Raw genomic sequence first — 21,216 nt, forward strand, 5'->3', positions numbered from 1 at the left:
CAGACCCACAGTGGGTGCAAATTCAGGGAAAGGGAAGGTAGGAAATACTGACTGGGTGAGTGAATGAGAGGTTTCATTTGGAGCACAAAGCCAAGGATAAGTAAGAGTTACCACGGACAAAGAGAGGGGAAGAAGAGCCAAAACCATCAAGAGAATGATACCACTGATTAATGTTGTGCACCTACATTTGTCTATCTGTGAGGTCTAGGTAGATCTGTATCATCATCTGAACTAATGGCATGTTGTGCTCCCTGTAGCAGCCTGCATGAACACAGTTCTTATTGTAAGTGAACCAACCACAACGACCGTTGGCTACAATGCAATTTCCTCTGTGAATCGAAGAAAGGAAAATGCCAGGCGGCTGTTTCCAGCCACAAAAGACAGAGCTGAGGCTGTTTCTCAGGATGCTGGACAAGAGAGACGTGAAGGAGACGATGCCTTTAGCACATGCTGCCGGTTCGAACTGACCCAGGCATTTTATTAGCAGACCGCATGAAGCAGCCGAAGCTGAGCCAGGGGTCTCGCCCCTCCTCCGCTCCCCTCGACCATCTACAGTAGAGCTGCCCTGTTAAAGTCATTAGCTCCGGGATATTACTACGCTGGCGAAGGCTGCTGCACCCATGACATCATTATGGGCTGCTGTCAGTCCAGAGGGACGTCTTTGAGCTGTGTCTGAGAGGAGAGGGCAGCCCCGCCACGCAGATGCAGACACATCCGTTTACACCAGCATGCCATCATGCAGGGGGAAACACAGAGGTCCAGAGCAGGGGAAATTACCCCCGCGCCCCACCCCCCCACCCAAATATCATTTCTGGAAAGTCTGTTATTTTTTAGGGTAATTATGTCTCTGCTGGCAAATACTGAAGATGGAAATCTGCTGAATTTAGAAAAGGCAAAGTTATTTTTGTCATATGGAAGGAGCACTCAGATCTATAGCCACGGCCGGACAACAGACCCATGGCCTCATCTTCCTGAGCAGCTCCAACCACCAAGACGGATGCTTTTGATGTAACTTTATCTTGCGACAAGGGGCAAGCAGGGCGGAGAGAGGACCATTGTCTGATAAGAACACTAAAATATACACACATGTTGTCCTTTCCCACAAAGTAAAGGAAATCTGGAGCTTCCATGGGGCAGGGTGGGGTGGGGTGAGAGAGTCTGAAAACTTCTCCCAGTCAAAAACACATCCGAAATGTTGAGTCTACTGCCTCTTGCTTAGAAATCATCTGCTCTGCACGGCTGAACATAATAACAGGGATCGACTTTATGTCGCTGGGCAGTCAAACAATGGCAGACTGCTCCAGTCTTTGGATGGGACCTATGTTGATTTGTCTTCTTCGTGGGAAATGTGACAGCTACAAATCATCAGTCACGTGGAAAAACCTTACATTTATCTAAAATGTCCAAGGCAACGACCTGCGCGAAAGGGACACGACTTGAGCTGTCATAATAGCACTTACACTGCAGAACAGCGTATAATTGTCATAATAGCTTAGCGCCACAGTTAACAAGCTGGCCTTCAATGGCTTCTAGCTGTGCTCGTCTCTTCATACGACGGCTTTGCTCTGGAGCTGCCGATAGCTCTGGCAAGCAAATAATGGCTTTATTTCAGAGACACGGAGGGTCCACAAAGCGTTCAAGAATGAGGCTATCTGAGTAATGCTGAGAAGATCCCAGCTCACTGCTGCTTGATGCTGTAATTAAGGACTTAAACAGCTGAGAATCAAGGCCGGGTGTGGTTGTGTTGAAATGTGGAGTAGTGAGCACAAAATAAGCACCTGTGAGAAAGAAAAAATAAACAGGTAGCATATTCTCTGCATTTAAACCTTCTCTGAATTTTCTCTTTAGGTGTGTGTGTGTGTGTTATGCTCCTCTGGCTCTGCGGTGCTGGAAAAGTCAAACTGGAGGAAGGCAGCGGGTTGCAGTGATGTTACTGAGCTTTCTGTTTGCATACACGTGGAGCTCAGCAGAGGTGGAGAGAGTACTTGCACATGCAGCTCAAATGCAAGTCTTGTGAATGATCTTGCATGACTAAAATGTTACTCAACTAAATGTGAAATAAAGAAGTTCTTTGCAGGATAAGCTGCCAGTCATTGTGAAAAGGTCGATGTGGCATCCTTTTGTTACATAAGTACTGTACACGCCACCAACCAGTTCTGTAGTTCAGGCCATGAAATGAAGCAGTGCTGCACATCACAGGGTTTTTGTCACAAATTAAACCAAAGAGACATAATGTGTTAATTAGTGAGCTTTAGATGTGCTGGCAGGCAGATTTTGTTACCTTCAGCCAGAGCCAGGCTAGCTGTTTCTACTTGTTTCCAGTCTTTATGCTAAGCTAATCAAACATCTGCTGGATGTACAGCCTTACTGGACAAATATGAGTAGCTTTCAGAAAGACAGTGATCAGAGTATTCCCCCAAAGGCCCAAAGGAGGTTAAAGAATACACTGCCAGTAGAAAAACACACAGCCGATTACTCGTATGAATGCTCTGTCTAAGGATTTAAACATTGTGAATGACGTGAGACGTTATTGACGCTGGATAGGATTCGTTTGAGTTTTTGATCTGTGAGACTTTGTGGTGATAAAGAACTTTGTTGTAACCTACATGAAAAAAAAAAAAAACACATTTCAAGAAAACAGGACAATTTTCTGTAAAGAAGATTTAAAGATCAACTGTTGTAAACCCCCTGGGTTTACTTTGGGACCCCTTGGGGACTTCTGACTCCCAGACTGGGAACCAAAGCTATCGGGTTCTCTGTAAGTTGAACACATACCTGATCAATGATCTACATAAGGCACCGAGCTGCAAAAAGGACTAATTTGATCTATCAAATGTCAGACAATAGTGAAAAATGCTGTCAGAAGTTTCTAAAGCTCAGAGTGATGCCTTCAGGTGTCTCATTTTCCTGACCAACAGTCCAAAACTGGAAGATATTTAGTTTAGTCTATCACTTAAAACAGGAGCTGGAACCAGACAAGGTTTGGCATTTTTGTTTCAAACATAACTTAAATGATCAACAGATGATCAAAACAGTTGCTTTTACTCCTATATTTGAGTTGACTGGATAAATCTGTTAATCTCCTAATCATTTCAACTGCAGTGGAACCACATACGAGCTGTTTTCCAGCCCTGCAGATGACTGAGTGCAGCAGCCACTTCTTCCCTTTGTCATGAACAAAAACAGAAGTTATTCCAAGCAGAACTTCACATGATTGTTGTTGAAAAAAGAGCAAACTTGTAAAGTCCCCTTTTCTTGCAAAACAAACGTCCCCTTGACGCAGGATGACAGAGTCATTGACTGTGTTGATAGTTGGTGAAAGTGGGTGTTGACTGTGCGCTCAGGCGGCTCCGCTCCAGCCTGACGAGGAGCGCGGAGGAAGAGGAGGAAGAGGAGGGGAGGAGGGGAGAGACTCTTCGGCTGTGGGAGTTTTGGGGGAATTCAGAAAATGTTGTTTTCTGATGGTGAGCCTGCAGCGAGAAAACTTTAAATAAACCCAATGCCGCGATGCGCGCTCTGTCAAGGATTTACAAGCAAACGTCCTTCATCCCTGGAGAGAAAAATCCCCCCACCAACCACCACCACCACCGCCGCCTCTCCTCCACTCTCTCCATGCTGTGCTCAGCTTGCCACTTCAGCCAAACGCTGAGTTGTCTGACTTTAGGGGGAAACAAAAGAACCGCAGGAGAGGGGGGACAGCAGGCAGAGTGAGGGGCGCGCCGGCGCAGGTCGGCTCATAATGGACGAGACGCATTCACTTTAGTGCAAGTTACAGAGACAAAAGCGCAACAACACCGGCCATTACTGGGAATGTTTATTCTGCCATTACCTGGAAGCTGAATTTGAGTCAGAACAGCTGAGGTTCAAATTGAAAATGGCCCCAGTTTGAGAAGTTGTTTGATTTCTCTGTGACAAACTGAGGTACGAACAACTTACCAAAACAATGGCAAACTTCTCCTCCAGCTCGGTGGGGTCAGGCATGGGCACCTTCAGAGGCATGATGTGATGCTTCATCTCCGACTGGCCGTCCACACTTTCTATGTTACCCATTTTCCCCCAGATGCGCCGGATCCTCCAGTCAGCGTGAAAACCCCCAAAATCCCTCACCTTCTTTCAGTGATGACAAATCCAAGTAAAAAAAAATCTTCCAAGTATCCGAACAGTTTCATTCACGCATTAATCCAAATACTACCCTTCTCCAAAACGAGATAACCAGCTGACAGCGCAGGAGCCTCGTATTAATGTCCCAAAATGCCATTTACACTTATTCACGCGTTTAGGTTTACAGTGAGCTCCACTGTAGTCTCCCTTCAAAAACCTCTTTTCAAAAGTAGCAGTGAAAGTACAGCTGCTCTCTCCTCCAGAAAGTAATCTCTAATTCGCCAGGCCAATCCATTACTTACAAGACTTCTCCTTCAAATGCCGACAAACGCTTACTCTTGGTTACTGCTCAACTTTCTTGGCTACGACGTGTTTCCATTCATTATTGTTGTGTGATCCTGAGTAAAGCTTTTTGCTGCTGCCTCCACTCAGAGGGCAGGTTTTCTTCTCTAGTCCCGCCCCAGCTGGGGGAGGCGGCGCTCCCGTTGGCAAAAAGACCTGTCAATCACTTCATCTTCGTTGCCCTACCCCTCACATCTGTAGACAGTGAGCCCACATACAGCTGGAATGGAGGGGAGGGTTTGTCGGCCCTTCAGCGCCACCTGCTGGCAAGATGAGAGTTTGGCATGTCATCAAAACGTAGTATTTTTGAATTTAGATAAAAGAAAGTTTAAAACAAAAATAAAATCACAAAGCTGGTTTGATTCATGAGAGTGCAAACTTTAATCAATAATTTCAGCAGATGCATGAGGATATGTTTCAAATAATGTCAAAGTTCAGCAGCTTTCTTCTTCAGTTCTGACACTTCAACAATATTTTCTTCCCACTGCCACAAGGCAAGGTCTGAGCCATTGTGGTGAGGTGACAGCGGAAGATGTCCCCCTGCTGGCGTACGGTATTTGCTTTCTTCTCATAAGCACATCACTGTTTTCACTGGAAAAATAAAGTCTAAACATGGTAGACAGCTTCAGCCTGTTGCATTTAGCGCTACAAATACAAGGAAGCATGGGTGCAAGAGCACCAGCGATGTGTTTTCAGTATCTACAAAGTTTTCTCTTCATAAAAGCACAGTGATTTAGACTCTGCCTACAGTATCATACCTCTGTTTTCAGTGGTACATATGAGGGTCTGCGTTTGTAATACTTTGATTTACAAACGCGACTTTAAGAGAGCACTGGTTAAAACATATAAAACTTCATTTGGAACGCAATTCATAAACACTGACAAATTGTGCACAGTTTTGTAATACTCAAGGCAATAATATAAACGTATATAAACGGAGTAATATCAGGAATTATTTGAAGATTGTAAAAAAGAAAAGTTAAAGGAATCTCTTTGTGTGTGTTGGATGCTGTAAATCCATTTACCTTTGTTACACCTTTAGATATTAAACACGGCAAAAGCCCTTTTGTAAATAAAATTCAAAGAGGACTCTGACATGCTTTTCAACACATAGAAACTTGGTAGGTTGTGCAACATGGTTGCGTTATTATCAAATATCTATTCAGCCAAAATATTCTACTGAAGAATCTGTCCAGGATGCATGGATGAACAGCTAGATGTGATGTTTCTTCTCATAAATACTGATGGACTGTGTTTTTGTGGAGCAGATATGTCGTCGAGTTTTTCTTCAGTGATGGTGGAATTTTTCATTTAAGCTGAATACACAAACACACAGATCACAGACCACAGAAGCAACACTTAATGTAATATAGGACTTCAGACCAAGCGTCCATTCTTCTAGTTGGCCTCTGCCACCAAATCATACCTGGAAAAACAGAAAGGATACAACTTGAGATAATCTTGAAGAAAGTAACATCTGGATATAAAAGTGTTGCTGCAAGTTTATTATAATACTATACTATTATTACATTAGAATACTGCTCAGTACTTCTTTGAGTTATTACCATTGTGTGACACCAGTCTTGAGGTCAATTTGGTCCAAGTCCAGCTGCAACTGAGGGCAACACGGAGGAGCAGAAGATGATGCTTCACATTTTTCTATCTCTGGTTTCTGCTCATAATCATATCAAGTCTTTTTTCAATAACTAATCTGTATTTCAGACGTGACTGATAATATCTACCTTGCCAATGAGCTCCCTCTCCCTGCTCATGAAGGAGACGCTGTTCTTCACAGACAGGTCCAGTCTCCTCTGTATGGACTCCTCCAGAGAGAAATCAAAGTCAAACCTACAGAAAGACGGACAGAAAGATGGGTCAGCCAACATCCTCGCACTTCCTTTGCTATCACGAGTGTCTCACTTTTTGTCTGACCTCTCGTTGAATTCTGGGTTGAGGTCTCTCTTCTTGGTGGCAGTTCTCCTCTTGGTGGTAGCCTTCTTGTCAGGCAGCAGGATGAAGGACACATAAGGGTCGGCACCGTCCTTGGAGCAGGCTGCCAGGGCTCTGTGGGCAAACAGTGATCACGGTCACAACATGCTGGTAGATGTGCAGGTAGAGGATGCTCCGGGTCAGAAATGTGACGCTAAGATGTGTGTCATACAGAGACCTGCAGGAGTGAACGGTGATGAAGAGCCTGCTCTCCTCTATGGAGTAGCCGATGGTAAGCTTCACCTGGCTTGATGTGTTTGTGCCGTCACCAGCTCTGAAGAGACAAATTTAGATGATCTGAATACTTTGAGCAAAACACACACAAAGCAGGACAAAATAAACTGGACTGCCTGTTATAACCACTATGTTTAATGGAGGTTGTGACTGCACGATGAGGCACTGATGCTAGCTTGTGTGACTCACATGGAGAATGCATTTCTCTGTCTGATGTCCAGGTGGGAAGGAACCCATCTGGGAATGACCAGATCACTTCCGCTGAAGTCACCACCTGCGTCCCCTGGAGCCCCGCGACACACCGCCAGCTGAGTGTCCAAGACCTGCAAAAATAGAATGCATGGCTGCCTCATAATCATCTTTTCCCTCATGTCTGGATAACCACTACATCCTACGGACAATTGCCATTAAAGGTGAAATCAAAAGCCAGACACTTAGATGGCATCAATTTGTGAATTTGGACAGAGCCAAGCCAGCTGTTCGTCCCAGTTTCCAGTGTTTGTATTAAGCTAAATTAGATGTGACAGTTTGAGAGTGTCATCCTTCTCATCTAGTAACAATATATTGGTAGTGTAGAGAAAATAAGCAGGATTTATTGTCAGTACCTTGAGCATAACCCTCAGTAGGATCTGGCTTTCTGGCAGTGCTCCGTCCAGATTGAGCCAGCGGTCCAGCACCAAGCCCGGCTCAGCCAGCACCTCTCTGAGAGGAAGTGTCAAAGAGCCAAGGGACTGGCCCCAGCTGTGAGAGAGCTACATACAAACATACACAAACATTTTTCAGACAAATCTGTGTAAAATGCCCACTTTCACAACCCAATAAATGGCATAAAGTCATTTTACCTGCTTTAGAGCTACTTAAGTCAGATTACATGATGCTGTCAATGACTCTCACCTTCACTGTGAGCGTTTCATCTCTGGGGTCACGAACCAAAAAGTGAAAGCCTTCGTCCCATCGAGGGGATGTAGAACGCTCACAAACCTTCGCAGAGAAACAACAGGAGAAATTCAAGCAGCACTTTTCTTTTGTTGCATTCACAAGCTCATGTAAGACGTCATGGTCCTACCTTGGTTCTGTTAGAAACGTTTTTGAGGATAACGTCCGCCCCAACTTTTGGCTCCTTTCCACTCTTCTTCAACTGAAAATCGCACATGAAGAATATTGTTACACAAGGGCTGTAATCAGCAGCATCCACTAAAATGTAGAACATCATAAATGCTACACTGCAGTGTTTTATGCAATAGACTGCCACTAAAAGCAGCTCTTTAGGACGAGGAAAAACACATCACAATAAACAGCAAATAGCACCCCAAGGACTCTCACCGGCAGGCCATGGGCACGCTCCACATACACAAACAGCACAGCTGCTGATGGAACAACCTTGTTCTGGTAGGACTGCTGGGTCTGATACTGCAGGATCTGTAGGAAGAGGGGAGTGATGCCACACAGAGAGAGAAAAAGAGGAGGCAGAATGAGAGTCTTAGTAAGACTTGTTGCACAACAGGAGAAGTGTGGTTTTCCTTTGCAACACAATGAACAAAGTCAAGAACACAAAAAACGAATCTACACGAAACAACTGCAAAGAGTTGAAAGATTTCAAAGATATTAGCTTGATTTGATTAACTCCAGCTGCTGAAGCCTCATATTAACTTTGGCTAAACTCCTTAAATTGAAAGGCATTTTGGTTTTGCACAAAGCCATCACTGTGGATTTTGTCCTCATCTCTTAGGTTGCAGTTGCAACAGGAAGGAATCATTTCACTGCCATCACTGACGGGAGGAACCATTGCAGCAACCACTAACTCTTTCATTGTACATGTAGCACATGGGAAAGATAGACTTCTAAATATATTCTTTAAAGGTATACTATGTAATATGTTCAAAGCCAGAGGAATCTGTAATTTTATTCAAGGTAACAGTGCGTTTCATTTGGTCGCCTGTCAGTGGCGTCATATTCCCTTTACTCCACCAGATGATCTGTCAGAGAGTGAGAAGGGAAGGCAAACTACAGTCCAGGTAGGAATGTAAGTGCTGCAGGCAGGAGGGAAGTTCCTATCATCTGATTATCATTCCTATCAGATGATGAGTGGATTGACATAATGTACGATATCTTTATGACAGAAATAATGTTCTCACTAAAACCGCAACTGGGTGGTTGTGAAAAAGTATGGCAAAATCTTGCGCAACTAAATTTATCATTTAAAAAAAGGTATGAACAGTGAAGGTTTCTAAATTTGATGACACATTATTTAAATGCTGCAACAGTTTATGCAAAGAAAAAACAAAACACAGAGAGTAAATATCTTACCTGCTCCAGTCTGGGCAGGTCAGATACTCTGGGCAGCCACTCCAGCACCAGGTGAACTCGGCCTGACTTCACATCATTTAGAGTGTACCACTGTGAAAAGAGCGGCATACAAATGTTTGGGTTATAGCATCAATATAAATGTAAATATTACCTGCAAAATGATGTGTTCCAGTATGTGTCACACACCGTATCAATGAATTGTGCGCTGATGATATCTCGTAGGTTAAGCTTGAACCTGCAAAGACAGGACTCAATCAATAATCTGTCCTCCGTGCAGCCTGATATGCAATGAAAGTTTTATTTGAATGTCAAGGTTTACCTTCCGAGGAAGTCATCCTGATCGATGTCCTTGTCAAACAACTCAAACTGGATCTCCTGACCAGGCAGCTGGGTCAAAATCACCTAAATCATCGAATAAAATCAAATTAAATCTTAATTTAAGCCCAATAATGTTATTAGATGAATAAAACTTATCGATCATAAATCAAGGATGATACCTCGTAGAGTTCATTCCAGGTGGGGTTGAGGTTCTCTTTGATGGTGTGGCTACGGTAAGTGATACCAGCCACACGGATCTTGACGTACGGGTCGCTCTTCCCCTTCACCATGCCCCCCATGAAGTTGTCCTTAGCTATCAGGTTTTGGGCCTCCACCAGATGGATGCGCAGCACCCCCTGTGGGCAGAACAAGGACAGGGAATGCTACTGAAACGTCTGCGGGAGGAAGAGTGGTTCTGCTGTTTGACTCTCGGTAACTGTTCTACCTCAGTTCCAAACTCGAGGTCAGGCGTGGTGTGCTCTGGTCGGTCTGACTGAGGTTTAGCTAGACTGCCGGGGTTCAGCTCCGATGGGATTCCCCCCTGACCCATCCCGGACCCGGAGGCTGAGGGCCGAGGAGAAGGAGTTGTAGGAGTGGCATCATCACTTAGCCACATAACCTAGTAGGAAACAAATAACAGAAATTATGGTGAGGAAATGCCAAGCAGAGCACTCATTCATGCTTATTCACAACACAGAAGAGAACGTGCAGGTTTCTGTGCTTAAGTTCAGGCATGCAGAGGGGAGGAGTCAAGGATTAGGAATTCATGTAGTGAATCCAGTGATGTAAACTTGTGGGTGCACATGCTGGAGTTTTTGGTATCTCACATTCTTTCATCTGTGATCTGATCTGATTTCCATGCATAACAGACACACACAGACTCGTGGTAAGTTTAAATCTGAGATCTTTGAGGCTTTGAAGGGGTAGTTGTGGGTGTGATACTGAAGCATGTGCCTGAGGCCACAGCAGTCCTTCGGGAGCTGGTAGGATTTCAAAGTCTTCCACAGACACACTTCAGCGGAGCCAAAACAAGGCTTGAATCCGCATCTTACTTATTAATTAAAACACATATGAGTGTGCACAAAGAAAGAGCTGAAGTATGAAATACCAACCCTTAGCACGAATTTGATGTAGATGCGGCTGGCGGAACCAGAGTTCTCCAGCTGGAACCATTGGTCCATGGTGAGTTCAGGGGTCGCCAGAAGACGGATCAGAGGGATGGTCAGGCTGCCCAGGGACAGAGCACGGTCATCATCTTTCACCTGAGTGAGAAACACAGGAGCAGAAGATGTGGAGTTCATAAAGGCAGCAGGGAAGGCAAATGTCATGAAGGGAAAAGCCCCTCACAGAGGTTAAAAGGAAAAAAGTACACTTAACAGAAATGAGACTAAGAGGAAAAATTGATTAAAACTGGAGGAAAAATCAATAAGGTATTCGGTGTATTAATTACCTCGACACATTGGGAATAATTGTATGTAAATCTTTGCAGCTAGCTTGCTGTGCATTCAATCAATACTGATAATGACTTACTTGTATGTCGATGTCTTGTTTGCGAGGATCCTGAATAAAGAAGGTGAAGGCATCCTCCCACACAGGGCTGTTGGTCCCATAGCAAGTCTACAGGAGAGAGGGGAAAACATTATTCAAACATTCATTATGCTCACAATTTAGTTCAACACACAATGAAAAAGTTAAAGTTTCACAACTACCTTGCTCTCTTTGGTTGTATCCTGAACGGAAATCTGCACCATTGGGCTTGGGTCCTTATTGCCTTTTCTCATCTGTAACGCATCACAGACATCAGTGTGGATAACAGATGAAAACTGAATGCACCCCACATAAGAGAGTCTTAAATGCTGGTAATCTTACAGGCAGTTCATGAGCCTGATCGAGATAGATGGCTAAGATAGCAGCAGATGGTGGATCAGCCGTCTTACTGGTCAAGTTCTGGTTCTTCTGGATCACCTGGTAGAGGAACAATGTGCAGAAGCAAAGAGCATGTGAGCAAAATGAAGCCCAACCAGTGGCCACCAACAATTTTACCATTTCCATACCATTGATAAGAAGTTGATGAAGATGCTGTCTATTTTCGCAAGGACACAAGATGTTGTATACTTTCTGGTTAAATAAAGGTTAAATAAGTTAACTTAGATTCTAATAATTTCACACTCAGTTGACTCGGTTAAACCTCTTCTTATCCTGCGTTCCTGGTTCAATTTTAAATCTCTGCTGCATGTAATCACCCTGCCTCCTTATGTTTCCATGTCTTTTTTTTACTGTCAAATGCTATTAAAGAAACAAATATTACATAACAATATAAAAAAGTCTGATGTTTTGTCCACATCACTACCCAAAGTCCTGCCCCTGACTGGGCAGGGCCTCGGTCTAGTACCATTAAGCTGTGCTGTAGCCTCACCTCGCTCAGTCTGTCAGCAGAGGACAGCAGAGAGAGCCACTCCAGCCGGAGGTGAATGCTGCCGGATGAGACGTCCTTCAGATTGAACCACTGTTTACAAAAACAGAGGGCTCATTAAACACACATTTTTCTCATCTGGCTGATTTCATTTGAGCCTAACTGGGACGGCAGAATAGAGGAAGATCGGAGCAGATCATGAGGAAGCACATGGGGTCTGCAGTGTCACATGCTTACAGGATTACTGCAGTCTTACTCAGATATTTTCCAGGAGTGAGACTACAATATGACTGCATTCTTGTGCTTGCTGTGGTACAATACTCAATCCAAAACCTCAAAAAGGTTAAACATAAGCATGACTACTCACATCATCAACAACTCTGGCTTTCTTTACAATATCAAGATCCACCTTGACTCTGAAAGAGACACAGATGAAGAGATATACAGAGAGAATAAATGAAGACATGAGTCCAAGAGGCTAAGGTGTTCAAATTTCAACAGAATCATGGTCCAACATGGCAATAGCAGAGATGGAAATGACTCGAGAAGCACATAGAGACACAATAAATGAATGAGAATGAATAAGCTACCTGCCCAGGAAGTCATCCTGGTCTGGGTCTTTGTCAAACACTTCCACTTCCAACTCCTGACCAGGTACTTCATGGACAATCACCTGACACACACACACACACACACATAAATGGACAAATACGCAATACACACAACACATATACAAATATAGATACAACCACATATGACACAATAACACAAGTACATGCAAACAGAATCACAACAGCAAGAACTTTTCACTACTGTGCATGGTAGATGTTAATCATTTAATAACTGTTCAGTGTTTGGTTCACAAACCATCACACAAGACAAATGTGTCCCTGAGTAAGAGGTTTTCGCAAGAGCTGCTTTTCTCGGAAACAGGGGCTTCCTGTTACCATCGAAGCAGATAAAATCTCCATGAAACTGTTTATCTCTCTGCCAATGACATATTTACTACAAAAGCCTTCCCTACACGGTGCGTACGAAGCAAGGACACCAAGCCCAAGCTGTAACTTTTAGCGCACAAACTGGAGGGAGGTGCAGCACTTGAGCATCAAATCATATATCTTATGTTTCCTTCATGTCATTTTCTTCCCTCCCGCCTCCTCTCACCTCATACATCTCCCGCCACTGTGGATTTAGGTTGCTGTCCACATGATGAGAGGTGAAGATCTGGGTTCCTACACGCAGAACGGCGTATGGGTCCGACTTCCCATCAATTAATCCCTTGATGACCGTGTCTTTGGCAGTCAGGTCCTCAGCCTCCAGCAGGTGGATACGCACAACTCCCTAGCATGTGCATACACATGGAGGAAAACACATGCATGCACAAAGGAAGTCAAAATGCTAGTCGAAAAGCTTGCTCACAAAGCATGGATCCGTGTTTTTCATTGACAATTTGAATTTGCTTGAATTTGAATGTGTCTGCTTGCAGCTCATATGCTGAGACAGATTCAGCCTGTGTGGGTCGATGTTGCTCCAGGCCATTCATAATAGAGACAGTTACCCTTGGGAGAGGGGAGCGGAGCTGCGCAACGTGCAGGTCGGCCACCAGGGGAACAGTGAGACGGTTGGGGAGCACCAGGTGGGAGGCTATTGCATCCATTATCATAGTGTCCGACATGGCACTGCAAATGAATGCCAGGATGATGGTGGGGACACACAGGGGAGGGACACACAGACAAACAGACAGAGGCTATACACTACTGCTAACCATATGAACATGCAGAAATAACATGATATTCAGGTTCTCACAACAGAACCAACAGGAAGGACCCATTGGCTAAAGATGAGGACAGTTCTCTGTGAAATCATGTTCATCATCTAAAGGAGGAATACAATTAAAAAATAATGACCAACCGTCATTGAAAGTATTGCCAGAGGGAACTGATGTGCCAGCAACACATGTATACCTCTGACAATGCTTTAATTGTATTTTCTAAAAGTATATCACATAAGATCATGACAATCACGGTGTGGAATCAGCCACAATATAATTACACTGAATATGAATGTTAGTTATGTAACAGAGTTGCATCAATTTACCTTCATATTCTACTTAATTGTACCATAGCTGATTCCACATTGCCCATAGTCTGACCTTACATAATGGACCTTATAAATATCTTGAAATAAATGCATGGAGTCATAGTTTACATATTGAATGAATACAAGAACATAATGTTTAACAAGTTAACAGATACTGACATTGTTCAGTGCTTTTCTTATTATTAACAAATACCAAAAAAAGGAACAAAACCAACATGTTTCTCTATCTGTCAGTACTTTGAACTTCTCCACCATGTCTGCGGTTCTCAGCTCTACGACCATTGGTTTCTACTGAAGATGCAAAGATTGGAAAAGGGATCACAAATGTATATTTTCATGATTAAATAAAAAGGCTTAGTGTCTTCCTGAAACAGCTGGACAATGCAGTTTTTAGTTATAGTTACTCAAACAGGTGTAAACAGTGGATTTGCTGGGAACTATTTTCCGACATGGATTAATACACATCTGGTGCTTTATTGAGTTTTTAAGGATGGTATGTGTGGGATAGACTACACTGTAGAGCCCTTGTTGGTTGTAATGAAAGAAAATGCTATCCAGTGCGACAGCGTGACTCATTTTTCATGTTTTCAAACGTCTTTGAGCAACAATGGAGCTCTGTGGTACACAGGAATAATCTACACGAGGCTTGGTTACTTGTTAGTTCACTGTTGGTTTTAGCCTTTTTACAGGATTTGTTGACAAAAATAAAAATAGGGGTTATCGCCAGGATGTGGCCACACAGATCTGTCACTGTACAGAAAAACCCCTGATTCTAGCAGCCAAATAAATAAGACATTCTCTCAAATGTTTCAATCAATTCCAAAAATTGCAGTCCCCAAACTTTAGCGCATGTCAAAACTTTGACAGAGCTCTAGTCCACAAACAGGCACTCCTCATTCAAGAACAGCTAAAAACAAACACAAGACAGACGCAACAAGTCAATGCAGCCACACCCTAAAGTATAACTGCACCGAGCTCTTTCATATAGACTCACTTGAGCCCAGGGATATCTAACAGGTTCGTCAGCCCAGTCCAGTTGATGTCCAATTTCTAGGACACAGATAAAAGTAAAGACATATGAATTCATACGTGTAGAAATCAGATAACAACGCAGTGCAAAACTGAAAAATAATGACACGTGGCTGCCCGGTGCTGCACTCACAGGCCTGCGGATGAAAAACATTGTGATGGCTCCAACCAGCGGCACGTCTCCAATCAGAGGCTCGAGGATCACGCGCAGCTTCCCATGGAGCTACAAAGAGAAAATGTAATATTGAAAGGATGCTTTCAGGCCACTTCATTCCAGCTAATGATGAAAGAAAATTTTTATTTTTATTCTCATACCTGCACTCCTTTCACTCCGGCTTTGCAGAAGTACTTTTTGATTTCTACGTTGATCTCGACATCACCGGCATAGCTGCAAGAAGAAGAGCAGTGACAAGTCTGCAGACATGTTTAACCAAGGGAGGCAGCTGATGAGAGCTGTAATAGTGCTGTTTTCTTTCATGAGTTAAGTAAACAACTATCTGCTGGAACAGACCAGAATAAACCCTCAGCCAAAGGAGGACACGCAAGCCAGGAATATTTCAGTCCCTGACTGGACTGACTGGTCTCTTATGCATGAGCAATAATATGAATTAATGAAGAAACAAAAGTTGTGACACATTACCTCAGGTACAAGTCCAACATAACTTGTCTTTTATCGTGTTCTGTGTGAGCCTTTACACCAACCACCTTCACAGCCTGTGAACACAGCAGCTGCTATTACACAAAGCAAACAAGACTGAAAGACACCTCATGAAATCACATTAAAAAAGAGACACATGAAAATTATCATTGGCTGTGATGAAATCATTCATCTTTATGGTCGTAAAACTAGCCCTGCGTTACCTGACTTACATATCCACATTATTACCCTGAGTTCCACTGAGTTTTCTTGGTCGTGGAACATTTACAGAATAAATTGCTGCTTTTATGATGAGCCGTTCGGATACCTTGTCTCCTATGTTGACCTTGGTGAAGCTGAGGGTCTGCAGATGAATGCTGGAGGCACGGATGGCAGGAGCAATGGTTTCCACCAGCAACTTCTCCAGATACTGGCCTATAAAGGGCCACGTCTGCTGCAGGATCTGCATGACAGAACATATGGCCATTCATTACTTTTCCTAGCAGATTTGAAGACAGCAATGAAATAATAATGTATGCTTTGTCACAGCGAAGCTCTTTCTGTGAATAAGAAATAAATGACCAGAATGTGACAGAAGATAATGGAGAACCAGAACACGTAGACACACACGCATTCTGTTTCCCTTGTGGTTAAAAAGCTTTTCAGAGAAGGTTTACCTAAAAAAATCGGACAGAGGATGAAATCTAAATAGAGAACAATATCTAAGCCATCAATAATTCAGCAAGAGGGAAGAATAAAGTAATCCAGTTCCTTTCAGTTATTTTAATTATTGGGAAAATGCAAGCTGTGCTCACCTGCTATTAGGTTATTAGGTTACACTTCCATCAACTGGAAGTGTAACCTAATATTTTAGTCAGGCACACTGAATAATGTGGAATTTATCTACAGAAAAGTATAGAATTGAACATGAATGGAGAATAAAGTTTCCAATAATTTAATAATACATTTTCCGTTTTTACTATAATCAGTACCAAATTTCGCAGCTCTTTCCATGAAAACCTCCTCTGAAAGGATTTCTTTTTCATAAATCTTGGATCTGTATGCTGAAGCGCTACCATAAAATAAGAAACGTTAAAGCAATGCGTTTCATTTGATGTTAATTTGCATTGACCCTACGTGATGAAGCTGATTCAGCTTATCGGCGTTGTCACTCCACATAGCCACACGCTGCTGTTAGCTTCAGCATTTCAGTGTGAGGTGTAAGAGTCCTGTCAGCTACTGCTCAGTGATCCTCTGACCTCCAAAGTGCTTGTGAGGCTAACATGCTGCAGAAGCAGGAGCGTCTCCTATACATTATTTATGATAAGGTTACAAACATGCAGTTAAGAATGATGCATTCTGTATAAACTCAACTCCTCGCAGGCTTTCTCACATGTATTACTCGCAGCGATTATTGGCTCATTTTCTCTGCAGGTGCTAATTTGTATGAGTTGTCACATATAATAAAAGGTGAGAACATTTCAGGGCTGATGTCTGTTTGTTTATGGCTGCGGGAGAGGAGGGTAAGTGTGAACAGCCGGATCACATGTCACGAAGCCTGGAGGAGAGACGTGGGCTGCTGAAAGATGAGGCCAGCAAATTACCAGCCTACAATCTGGGCTTCTCTCACTGAGTTCATTACATTTTTCTCTCCAGAAGGGCAGTTTGTGTCGTTAGTATTCATATCCACACTTGCCGTGCGCTGATGGGAGGTTACTGTACTGACAGAGACAAAGAGTTCTGCGATATGATCTGAGCTCTCCCTGCCTCTTAATTACACCATCATATAATCTGGTCTGATGGAGAGGCTGCAATGCGAGCCAGGTCACTGAAAGTCCACACAAGAGCTCTTTATCTTCATATTAAATGAGAGGCATCGGAGCTGCTGTTGGAGTTAATCAAGGGAAACATGCACACTTTGACTTGAGATGATTGTTGCTTCCTTTGCATTGCTAAGAGTTCCCCTGAACGAAGCAGAGCAGCCCGTCATCGTATAAGGTGCCTCAGATTATTCTTAACAAATCGTGAGTTCCTGATTTAAAAATACACAGCTGCACATATGCAAAGTCTGATAGGAAAAAAACATACCTTATTCAGCCACTCCACTTTCTCCACATCTGGAAAGTTGACCTGTGGACAAGCAATATGGTTCAGGCATGAGCTCAAATACAACACGGTAGTGTAAAATGACCTACAGCTCTGTGCAGATTAGTTCAAATACTTGAGATGATTCTTCAGGTAATGTTTTTCGGTGCATCTGGAATACGCCGAAGTTGACATTTCACTAGAATTGCAGTAGTTTTCAGAAGGCGCGTTCTTAGTTTTTACATTAGAATAATTCCACCTGATGAAACCATTTCCCCAGCTCCCTCCTTATGAAATAGATCATGTATCTGTTGACATGTTTGAATCAGAAGTAGAGAGAGCACAGTCCTGACAATTTAGCGTGAGCTGGTCATTGCCACATATTCAGGAAACCATCGATCACATGTACATCAGCCTTTCCTCCGAACCACAGAGACATGAGATCTCAAGATTAGGCCTATGTGCGCGCACACACACACACACACACACACACACACACACACACACACACACACACACACACACACACACACACACACACACACACACACACACACACACACAGAGTTTACTCTCTGTGCTCTCTACCCAGATATGGTGGTCCTGGTTACTGCCTCTGCTATGAAGGATGTTTATGAGTCATCAGGTTTTAGGAGCCAGATAAGGTCAGTGGCAGCTCTACTTGGGTGAAACAGGAAGAGGAAACACACACACAGAATCTCTCCTGTTGCCACATGATTTATTTATTTATTTTCAGTATAGAGGTGCATTTTAGGGTCTACTAAACATAAGGTCTCCTCCTCAGTATTTGTGCCATTCTCTCCACTACCAAGACCTCATCTGCCAATTAATTCACATTAATTCACATTCCTCAGGGTGGCAGCAGTTCAGATAAATTCCCAAGGCACTGCACATTAGGAATGTCTAAATATGGGGCTGGTCAGGGGCAGGAGGAAAATACTATGAACAAAAGGGGCAGCCATGCACGTACTTATGTGAGGGTTGCCATGAAGCAATAGTCTCCCTGTCTTTGGGTGCATAAATGTGTAAGAAGCCAAGAGTTACCAAACAAATATCTAGCGCCTATTAATGAGTAATATTGACGCAAGAGGCAATGGCAGTGATGCAAAGTAGCTGAGATGCAGCTCAAGTTCAGCCTGACAGATGTGGCAGATGTGACAGGTCATACAAACTGCGGAGAACGGTAGCCAGTTCTTACCCAGGGAGGCAAATCCCTTTTGGCCCTGAAAACATTTTCAGTGGTGAATTTCCTCTCGTTCTCCAGAAGGTACATAGCAGACTTGAGCCTCATCAGTTTCTCCAGTCGACTGTGTTTCCATCCCATGTAGATCATCAGACCGAACAGGACTACACTGATGCTGAAGCCATAATATCCGGCCAGGTACACCGGTAGGAGAGCACCCAGGCATTTTCCAAACGACCACAGCACGCTCACTGCGCGTTCACCGGCGGGCTCGCTCGGTGAGGCCGGGGCTGCAAACGTCGTGCCTCTGCCCATGCCAGGATCTGCGTCCGCGGCTGGCATCGCAAGATCCGTTTAACTTCACCGACTCGGCCCGGCCTTCTGCTTCTCTGCTTCTATGACTAAGTGGCAATCGCCACTGAAGATTTACCACCGCTGTATTGCTCAAACCGTGAGAAATCACGGATAAACTGCGGGTTTTAGATCATGATCGCGGCTTCTCTCCGCTGCGCTCCCCTTCAGTTCCGCAGGGCACTAAAACAGACGATTCCGTGTTTCATATACGTGTGAGGTTTCTCTCTTAGAGGAGGGCAAGCAGAGACCAGGACCTGTAAGGGCGGGCTCTGTCTCAAGCCCTCCTTCACATGAGACCCAGTAGAAACCTAAACCCTAGAATTAACTTGTAGCGTCACGCATTAAGTCGGGCGGAGCGTACTACGGCTCATATGCAGAGTGAACGACTATTTATTTAAGACATCAGAGAAGGCGTAAAATCAATATCAACATAACCTGAAGGAATCGCTACGCCCATTTTACTGTCACGATGCACACGCTGCTCAACCCGTTAGCTTTTTTTTTTTTTTTTTTTTTTTACATAACCGGATTAAACCCTGCTGCATGCGCAAGCGCTCATCTCCACTGCAGCAGCTCTGGCTAAAGACAGCGCCGACAGGTTTATTGACAGAAAGATGAACTAGCTCTGCAGCTTCGTTGAGTTACATGTCTCAGCTGCCGAATACAAGACAGGATCCCAGCGGAAGAGTCGTGACACAGCTGGGATGCGCCAAATGTCACTAAAGCGACGTTTACGCACCGGCAAGATGCACATCAGCCGAGCACTTTGGACTGAGCCCAGCCTGATGTAGAAGCTGTCATTAAGACGTGTTTTGTCCATGCTTAGCAACTAAAACACAACAGGTTTTAAATCCTCCATGGCTGCCTGGATACAGCCAATCAGCTCTATTTGCTCAATGCGAGAAACGTGCGTTGATCCTCGATGTAAACAGTCAGTCACGCAACATTAACACGAGTCATTATAGCACATGTATAATACAACATATTAGTCAAAGGAAACGGCTTAAAATGTCCCTGTATTCTTATGTATTTATTTTATGTTTATACATATTTCATTGAGTATCAGATTCAGTGTGATTTAGAGATCAAGTACAGTAGGTTTATTCCAAGAATGTGCGATAATTATTGTGTCAGCTACAAAAAGGCAAACAGAAACCAAATGCAGCATGTTTTCATTGTCTCCACATCTTTTTATTCAGTACAGGCTGTGTGGATATTTCTTTATTGTTTTTATGTCTCTGAATGACTTAGCATTCAATTATATCTCAGACAAATGATAAATGATCAGACTAATGACAATGATGCCTCTACAGATTCTGCTTTCCGTGTTTCTTATGGTTTAAACTTTGATAGAAGGATTTAATGAACTTTTATCTCCAAATTCAGATTAAACATGTGTTGGGCCGCTATTGAAAACTACTGATCTGATGCCAAAAATTGGATTAAAAAGGTAAAGAGTCATCCCACTTTAGTGCAAAATTCTGATCACTTTCCAGGCATGTGGCTTGTCACGTGTCAGTTTTGCTGATATAGTAAACCTCCAGACTCCTATCACAGTGTTCTGTCTGCGTGGTTTACACACAACACTCAAGCTAGAAAGAAAATAAGTAGCATCTTCTGTCTGGCTCGTCTCAAGTGTTTTCCTCCCAGATGTGACTGGAATATTGTTTTGGACTGAGATTAAATTCATCCATGTGCTGATTGCCGATTGGAAGCTCGCTTCACTGGTTTGTGACAGAAATCTGTGCCAATCACCAAGATGCCTCCAAGCCCACACAATGTGACCATAACCCACATTTACTCACATGTTTAGCAATGATGTCAACAATAAGGAACAAGCACATTTCAATGAACAACCACATTTCATCTGAGCAGAAATGACTAATGAAAACAGCTGTTTTGTTCTCCAGCAGGGAGAAGCAGAAGTAGTTGTCACAGGATGATGAGTCTTATCTCTGATGTTGAAATGATAGAGGCGACAGTGGTGGAGGAAGTATTCAGATTTTCTACTTAAGTGAAAGTACTGATATACTGTAAATGTATCATACACATCACAAGTTACAGGTTACAAGTTCTGTATTGAAAATGTCAGTAAAAGTATTG

The 21,216-nt window shown here is 43.4% G+C and overlaps 2 protein-coding genes across 6 annotated transcripts in view; both read right to left on the reverse strand.

The window, feature by feature from the left end:
• fmnl3 (formin-like 3) overlaps window positions 1–4,502 on the reverse strand; it is a 31,971-nt gene extending 27,469 nt beyond the window's left edge. For 4 of the 5 annotated variants that reach the window (XM_070968962.1, XM_070968960.1, XM_070968961.1 and 1 more), the window contains exon 1: window positions 3,937–4,495. In XM_070968962.1, coding sequence (XP_070825063.1) covers window positions 3,937–4,050 — 114 coding nt within the window. In that variant the 5' untranslated portion in view covers window positions 4,051–4,495. Of the gene's footprint in view, window positions 1–3,936 lie in introns of all 5 variants that reach the window. The other variant, XM_070968958.1, reaches the window with a different exon arrangement.
• A 300-nt stretch (window positions 4,503–4,802) lies between these two features.
• On the reverse strand, window positions 4,803–19,573 carry esyt1a (extended synaptotagmin-like protein 1a). Its single transcript, XM_070967817.1, has 31 exons — window positions 18,775–19,573; window positions 17,559–17,600; window positions 15,799–15,933; window positions 15,474–15,547; window positions 15,149–15,221; window positions 14,967–15,056; window positions 14,799–14,854; window positions 13,263–13,383; window positions 12,869–13,045; window positions 12,295–12,377; window positions 12,072–12,120; window positions 11,708–11,797; window positions 11,161–11,256; window positions 11,001–11,072; window positions 10,822–10,908; window positions 10,404–10,553; window positions 9,737–9,910; window positions 9,471–9,647; window positions 9,293–9,375; window positions 9,160–9,208; window positions 8,974–9,063; window positions 7,990–8,085; window positions 7,733–7,804; window positions 7,561–7,647; window positions 7,272–7,418; window positions 6,856–6,989; window positions 6,611–6,706; window positions 6,376–6,507; window positions 6,186–6,291; window positions 6,009–6,058; window positions 4,803–5,869 (listed from the first exon to the last, which is right to left on the reverse strand). The coding sequence occupies exons 1-31, from the start codon at window positions 19,099–19,101 to the stop codon at window positions 5,842–5,844; spliced, it is 3,243 nt and encodes a 1,080-aa protein (XP_070823918.1). The 5' UTR covers window positions 19,102–19,573; the 3' UTR covers window positions 4,803–5,841.
• Window positions 19,574–21,216: the final 1,643 nt, after the last annotated feature.

This window comes from Chaetodon trifascialis, chromosome 8 (genome assembly GCF_039877785.1).
Source record: "Chaetodon trifascialis isolate fChaTrf1 chromosome 8, fChaTrf1.hap1, whole genome shotgun sequence".
Classification (NCBI taxonomy): Eukaryota; Metazoa; Chordata; class Actinopteri; order Chaetodontiformes; family Chaetodontidae; genus Chaetodon; species Chaetodon trifascialis.

Coding starts and splice junctions, on each gene's coding strand:
- esyt1a (XM_070967817.1), bottom strand. CDS start 19,101: ATGCCAGCCGCGGACGCAGATCCTGGCATGGGCAGAGGCACGACGTTT. Junction 11,798..12,071: donor AAGCCAGAGTTGTTGATGAT/GTGAGTAGTCAT, acceptor TTTTGTAAACAG/TGGTTCAATCTGAAGGACGT. Junction 9,911..10,403: donor ACATCAAATTCGTGCTAAGG/GTTGGTATTTCA, acceptor GTTTCCTACTAG/GTTATGTGGCTAAGTGATGA.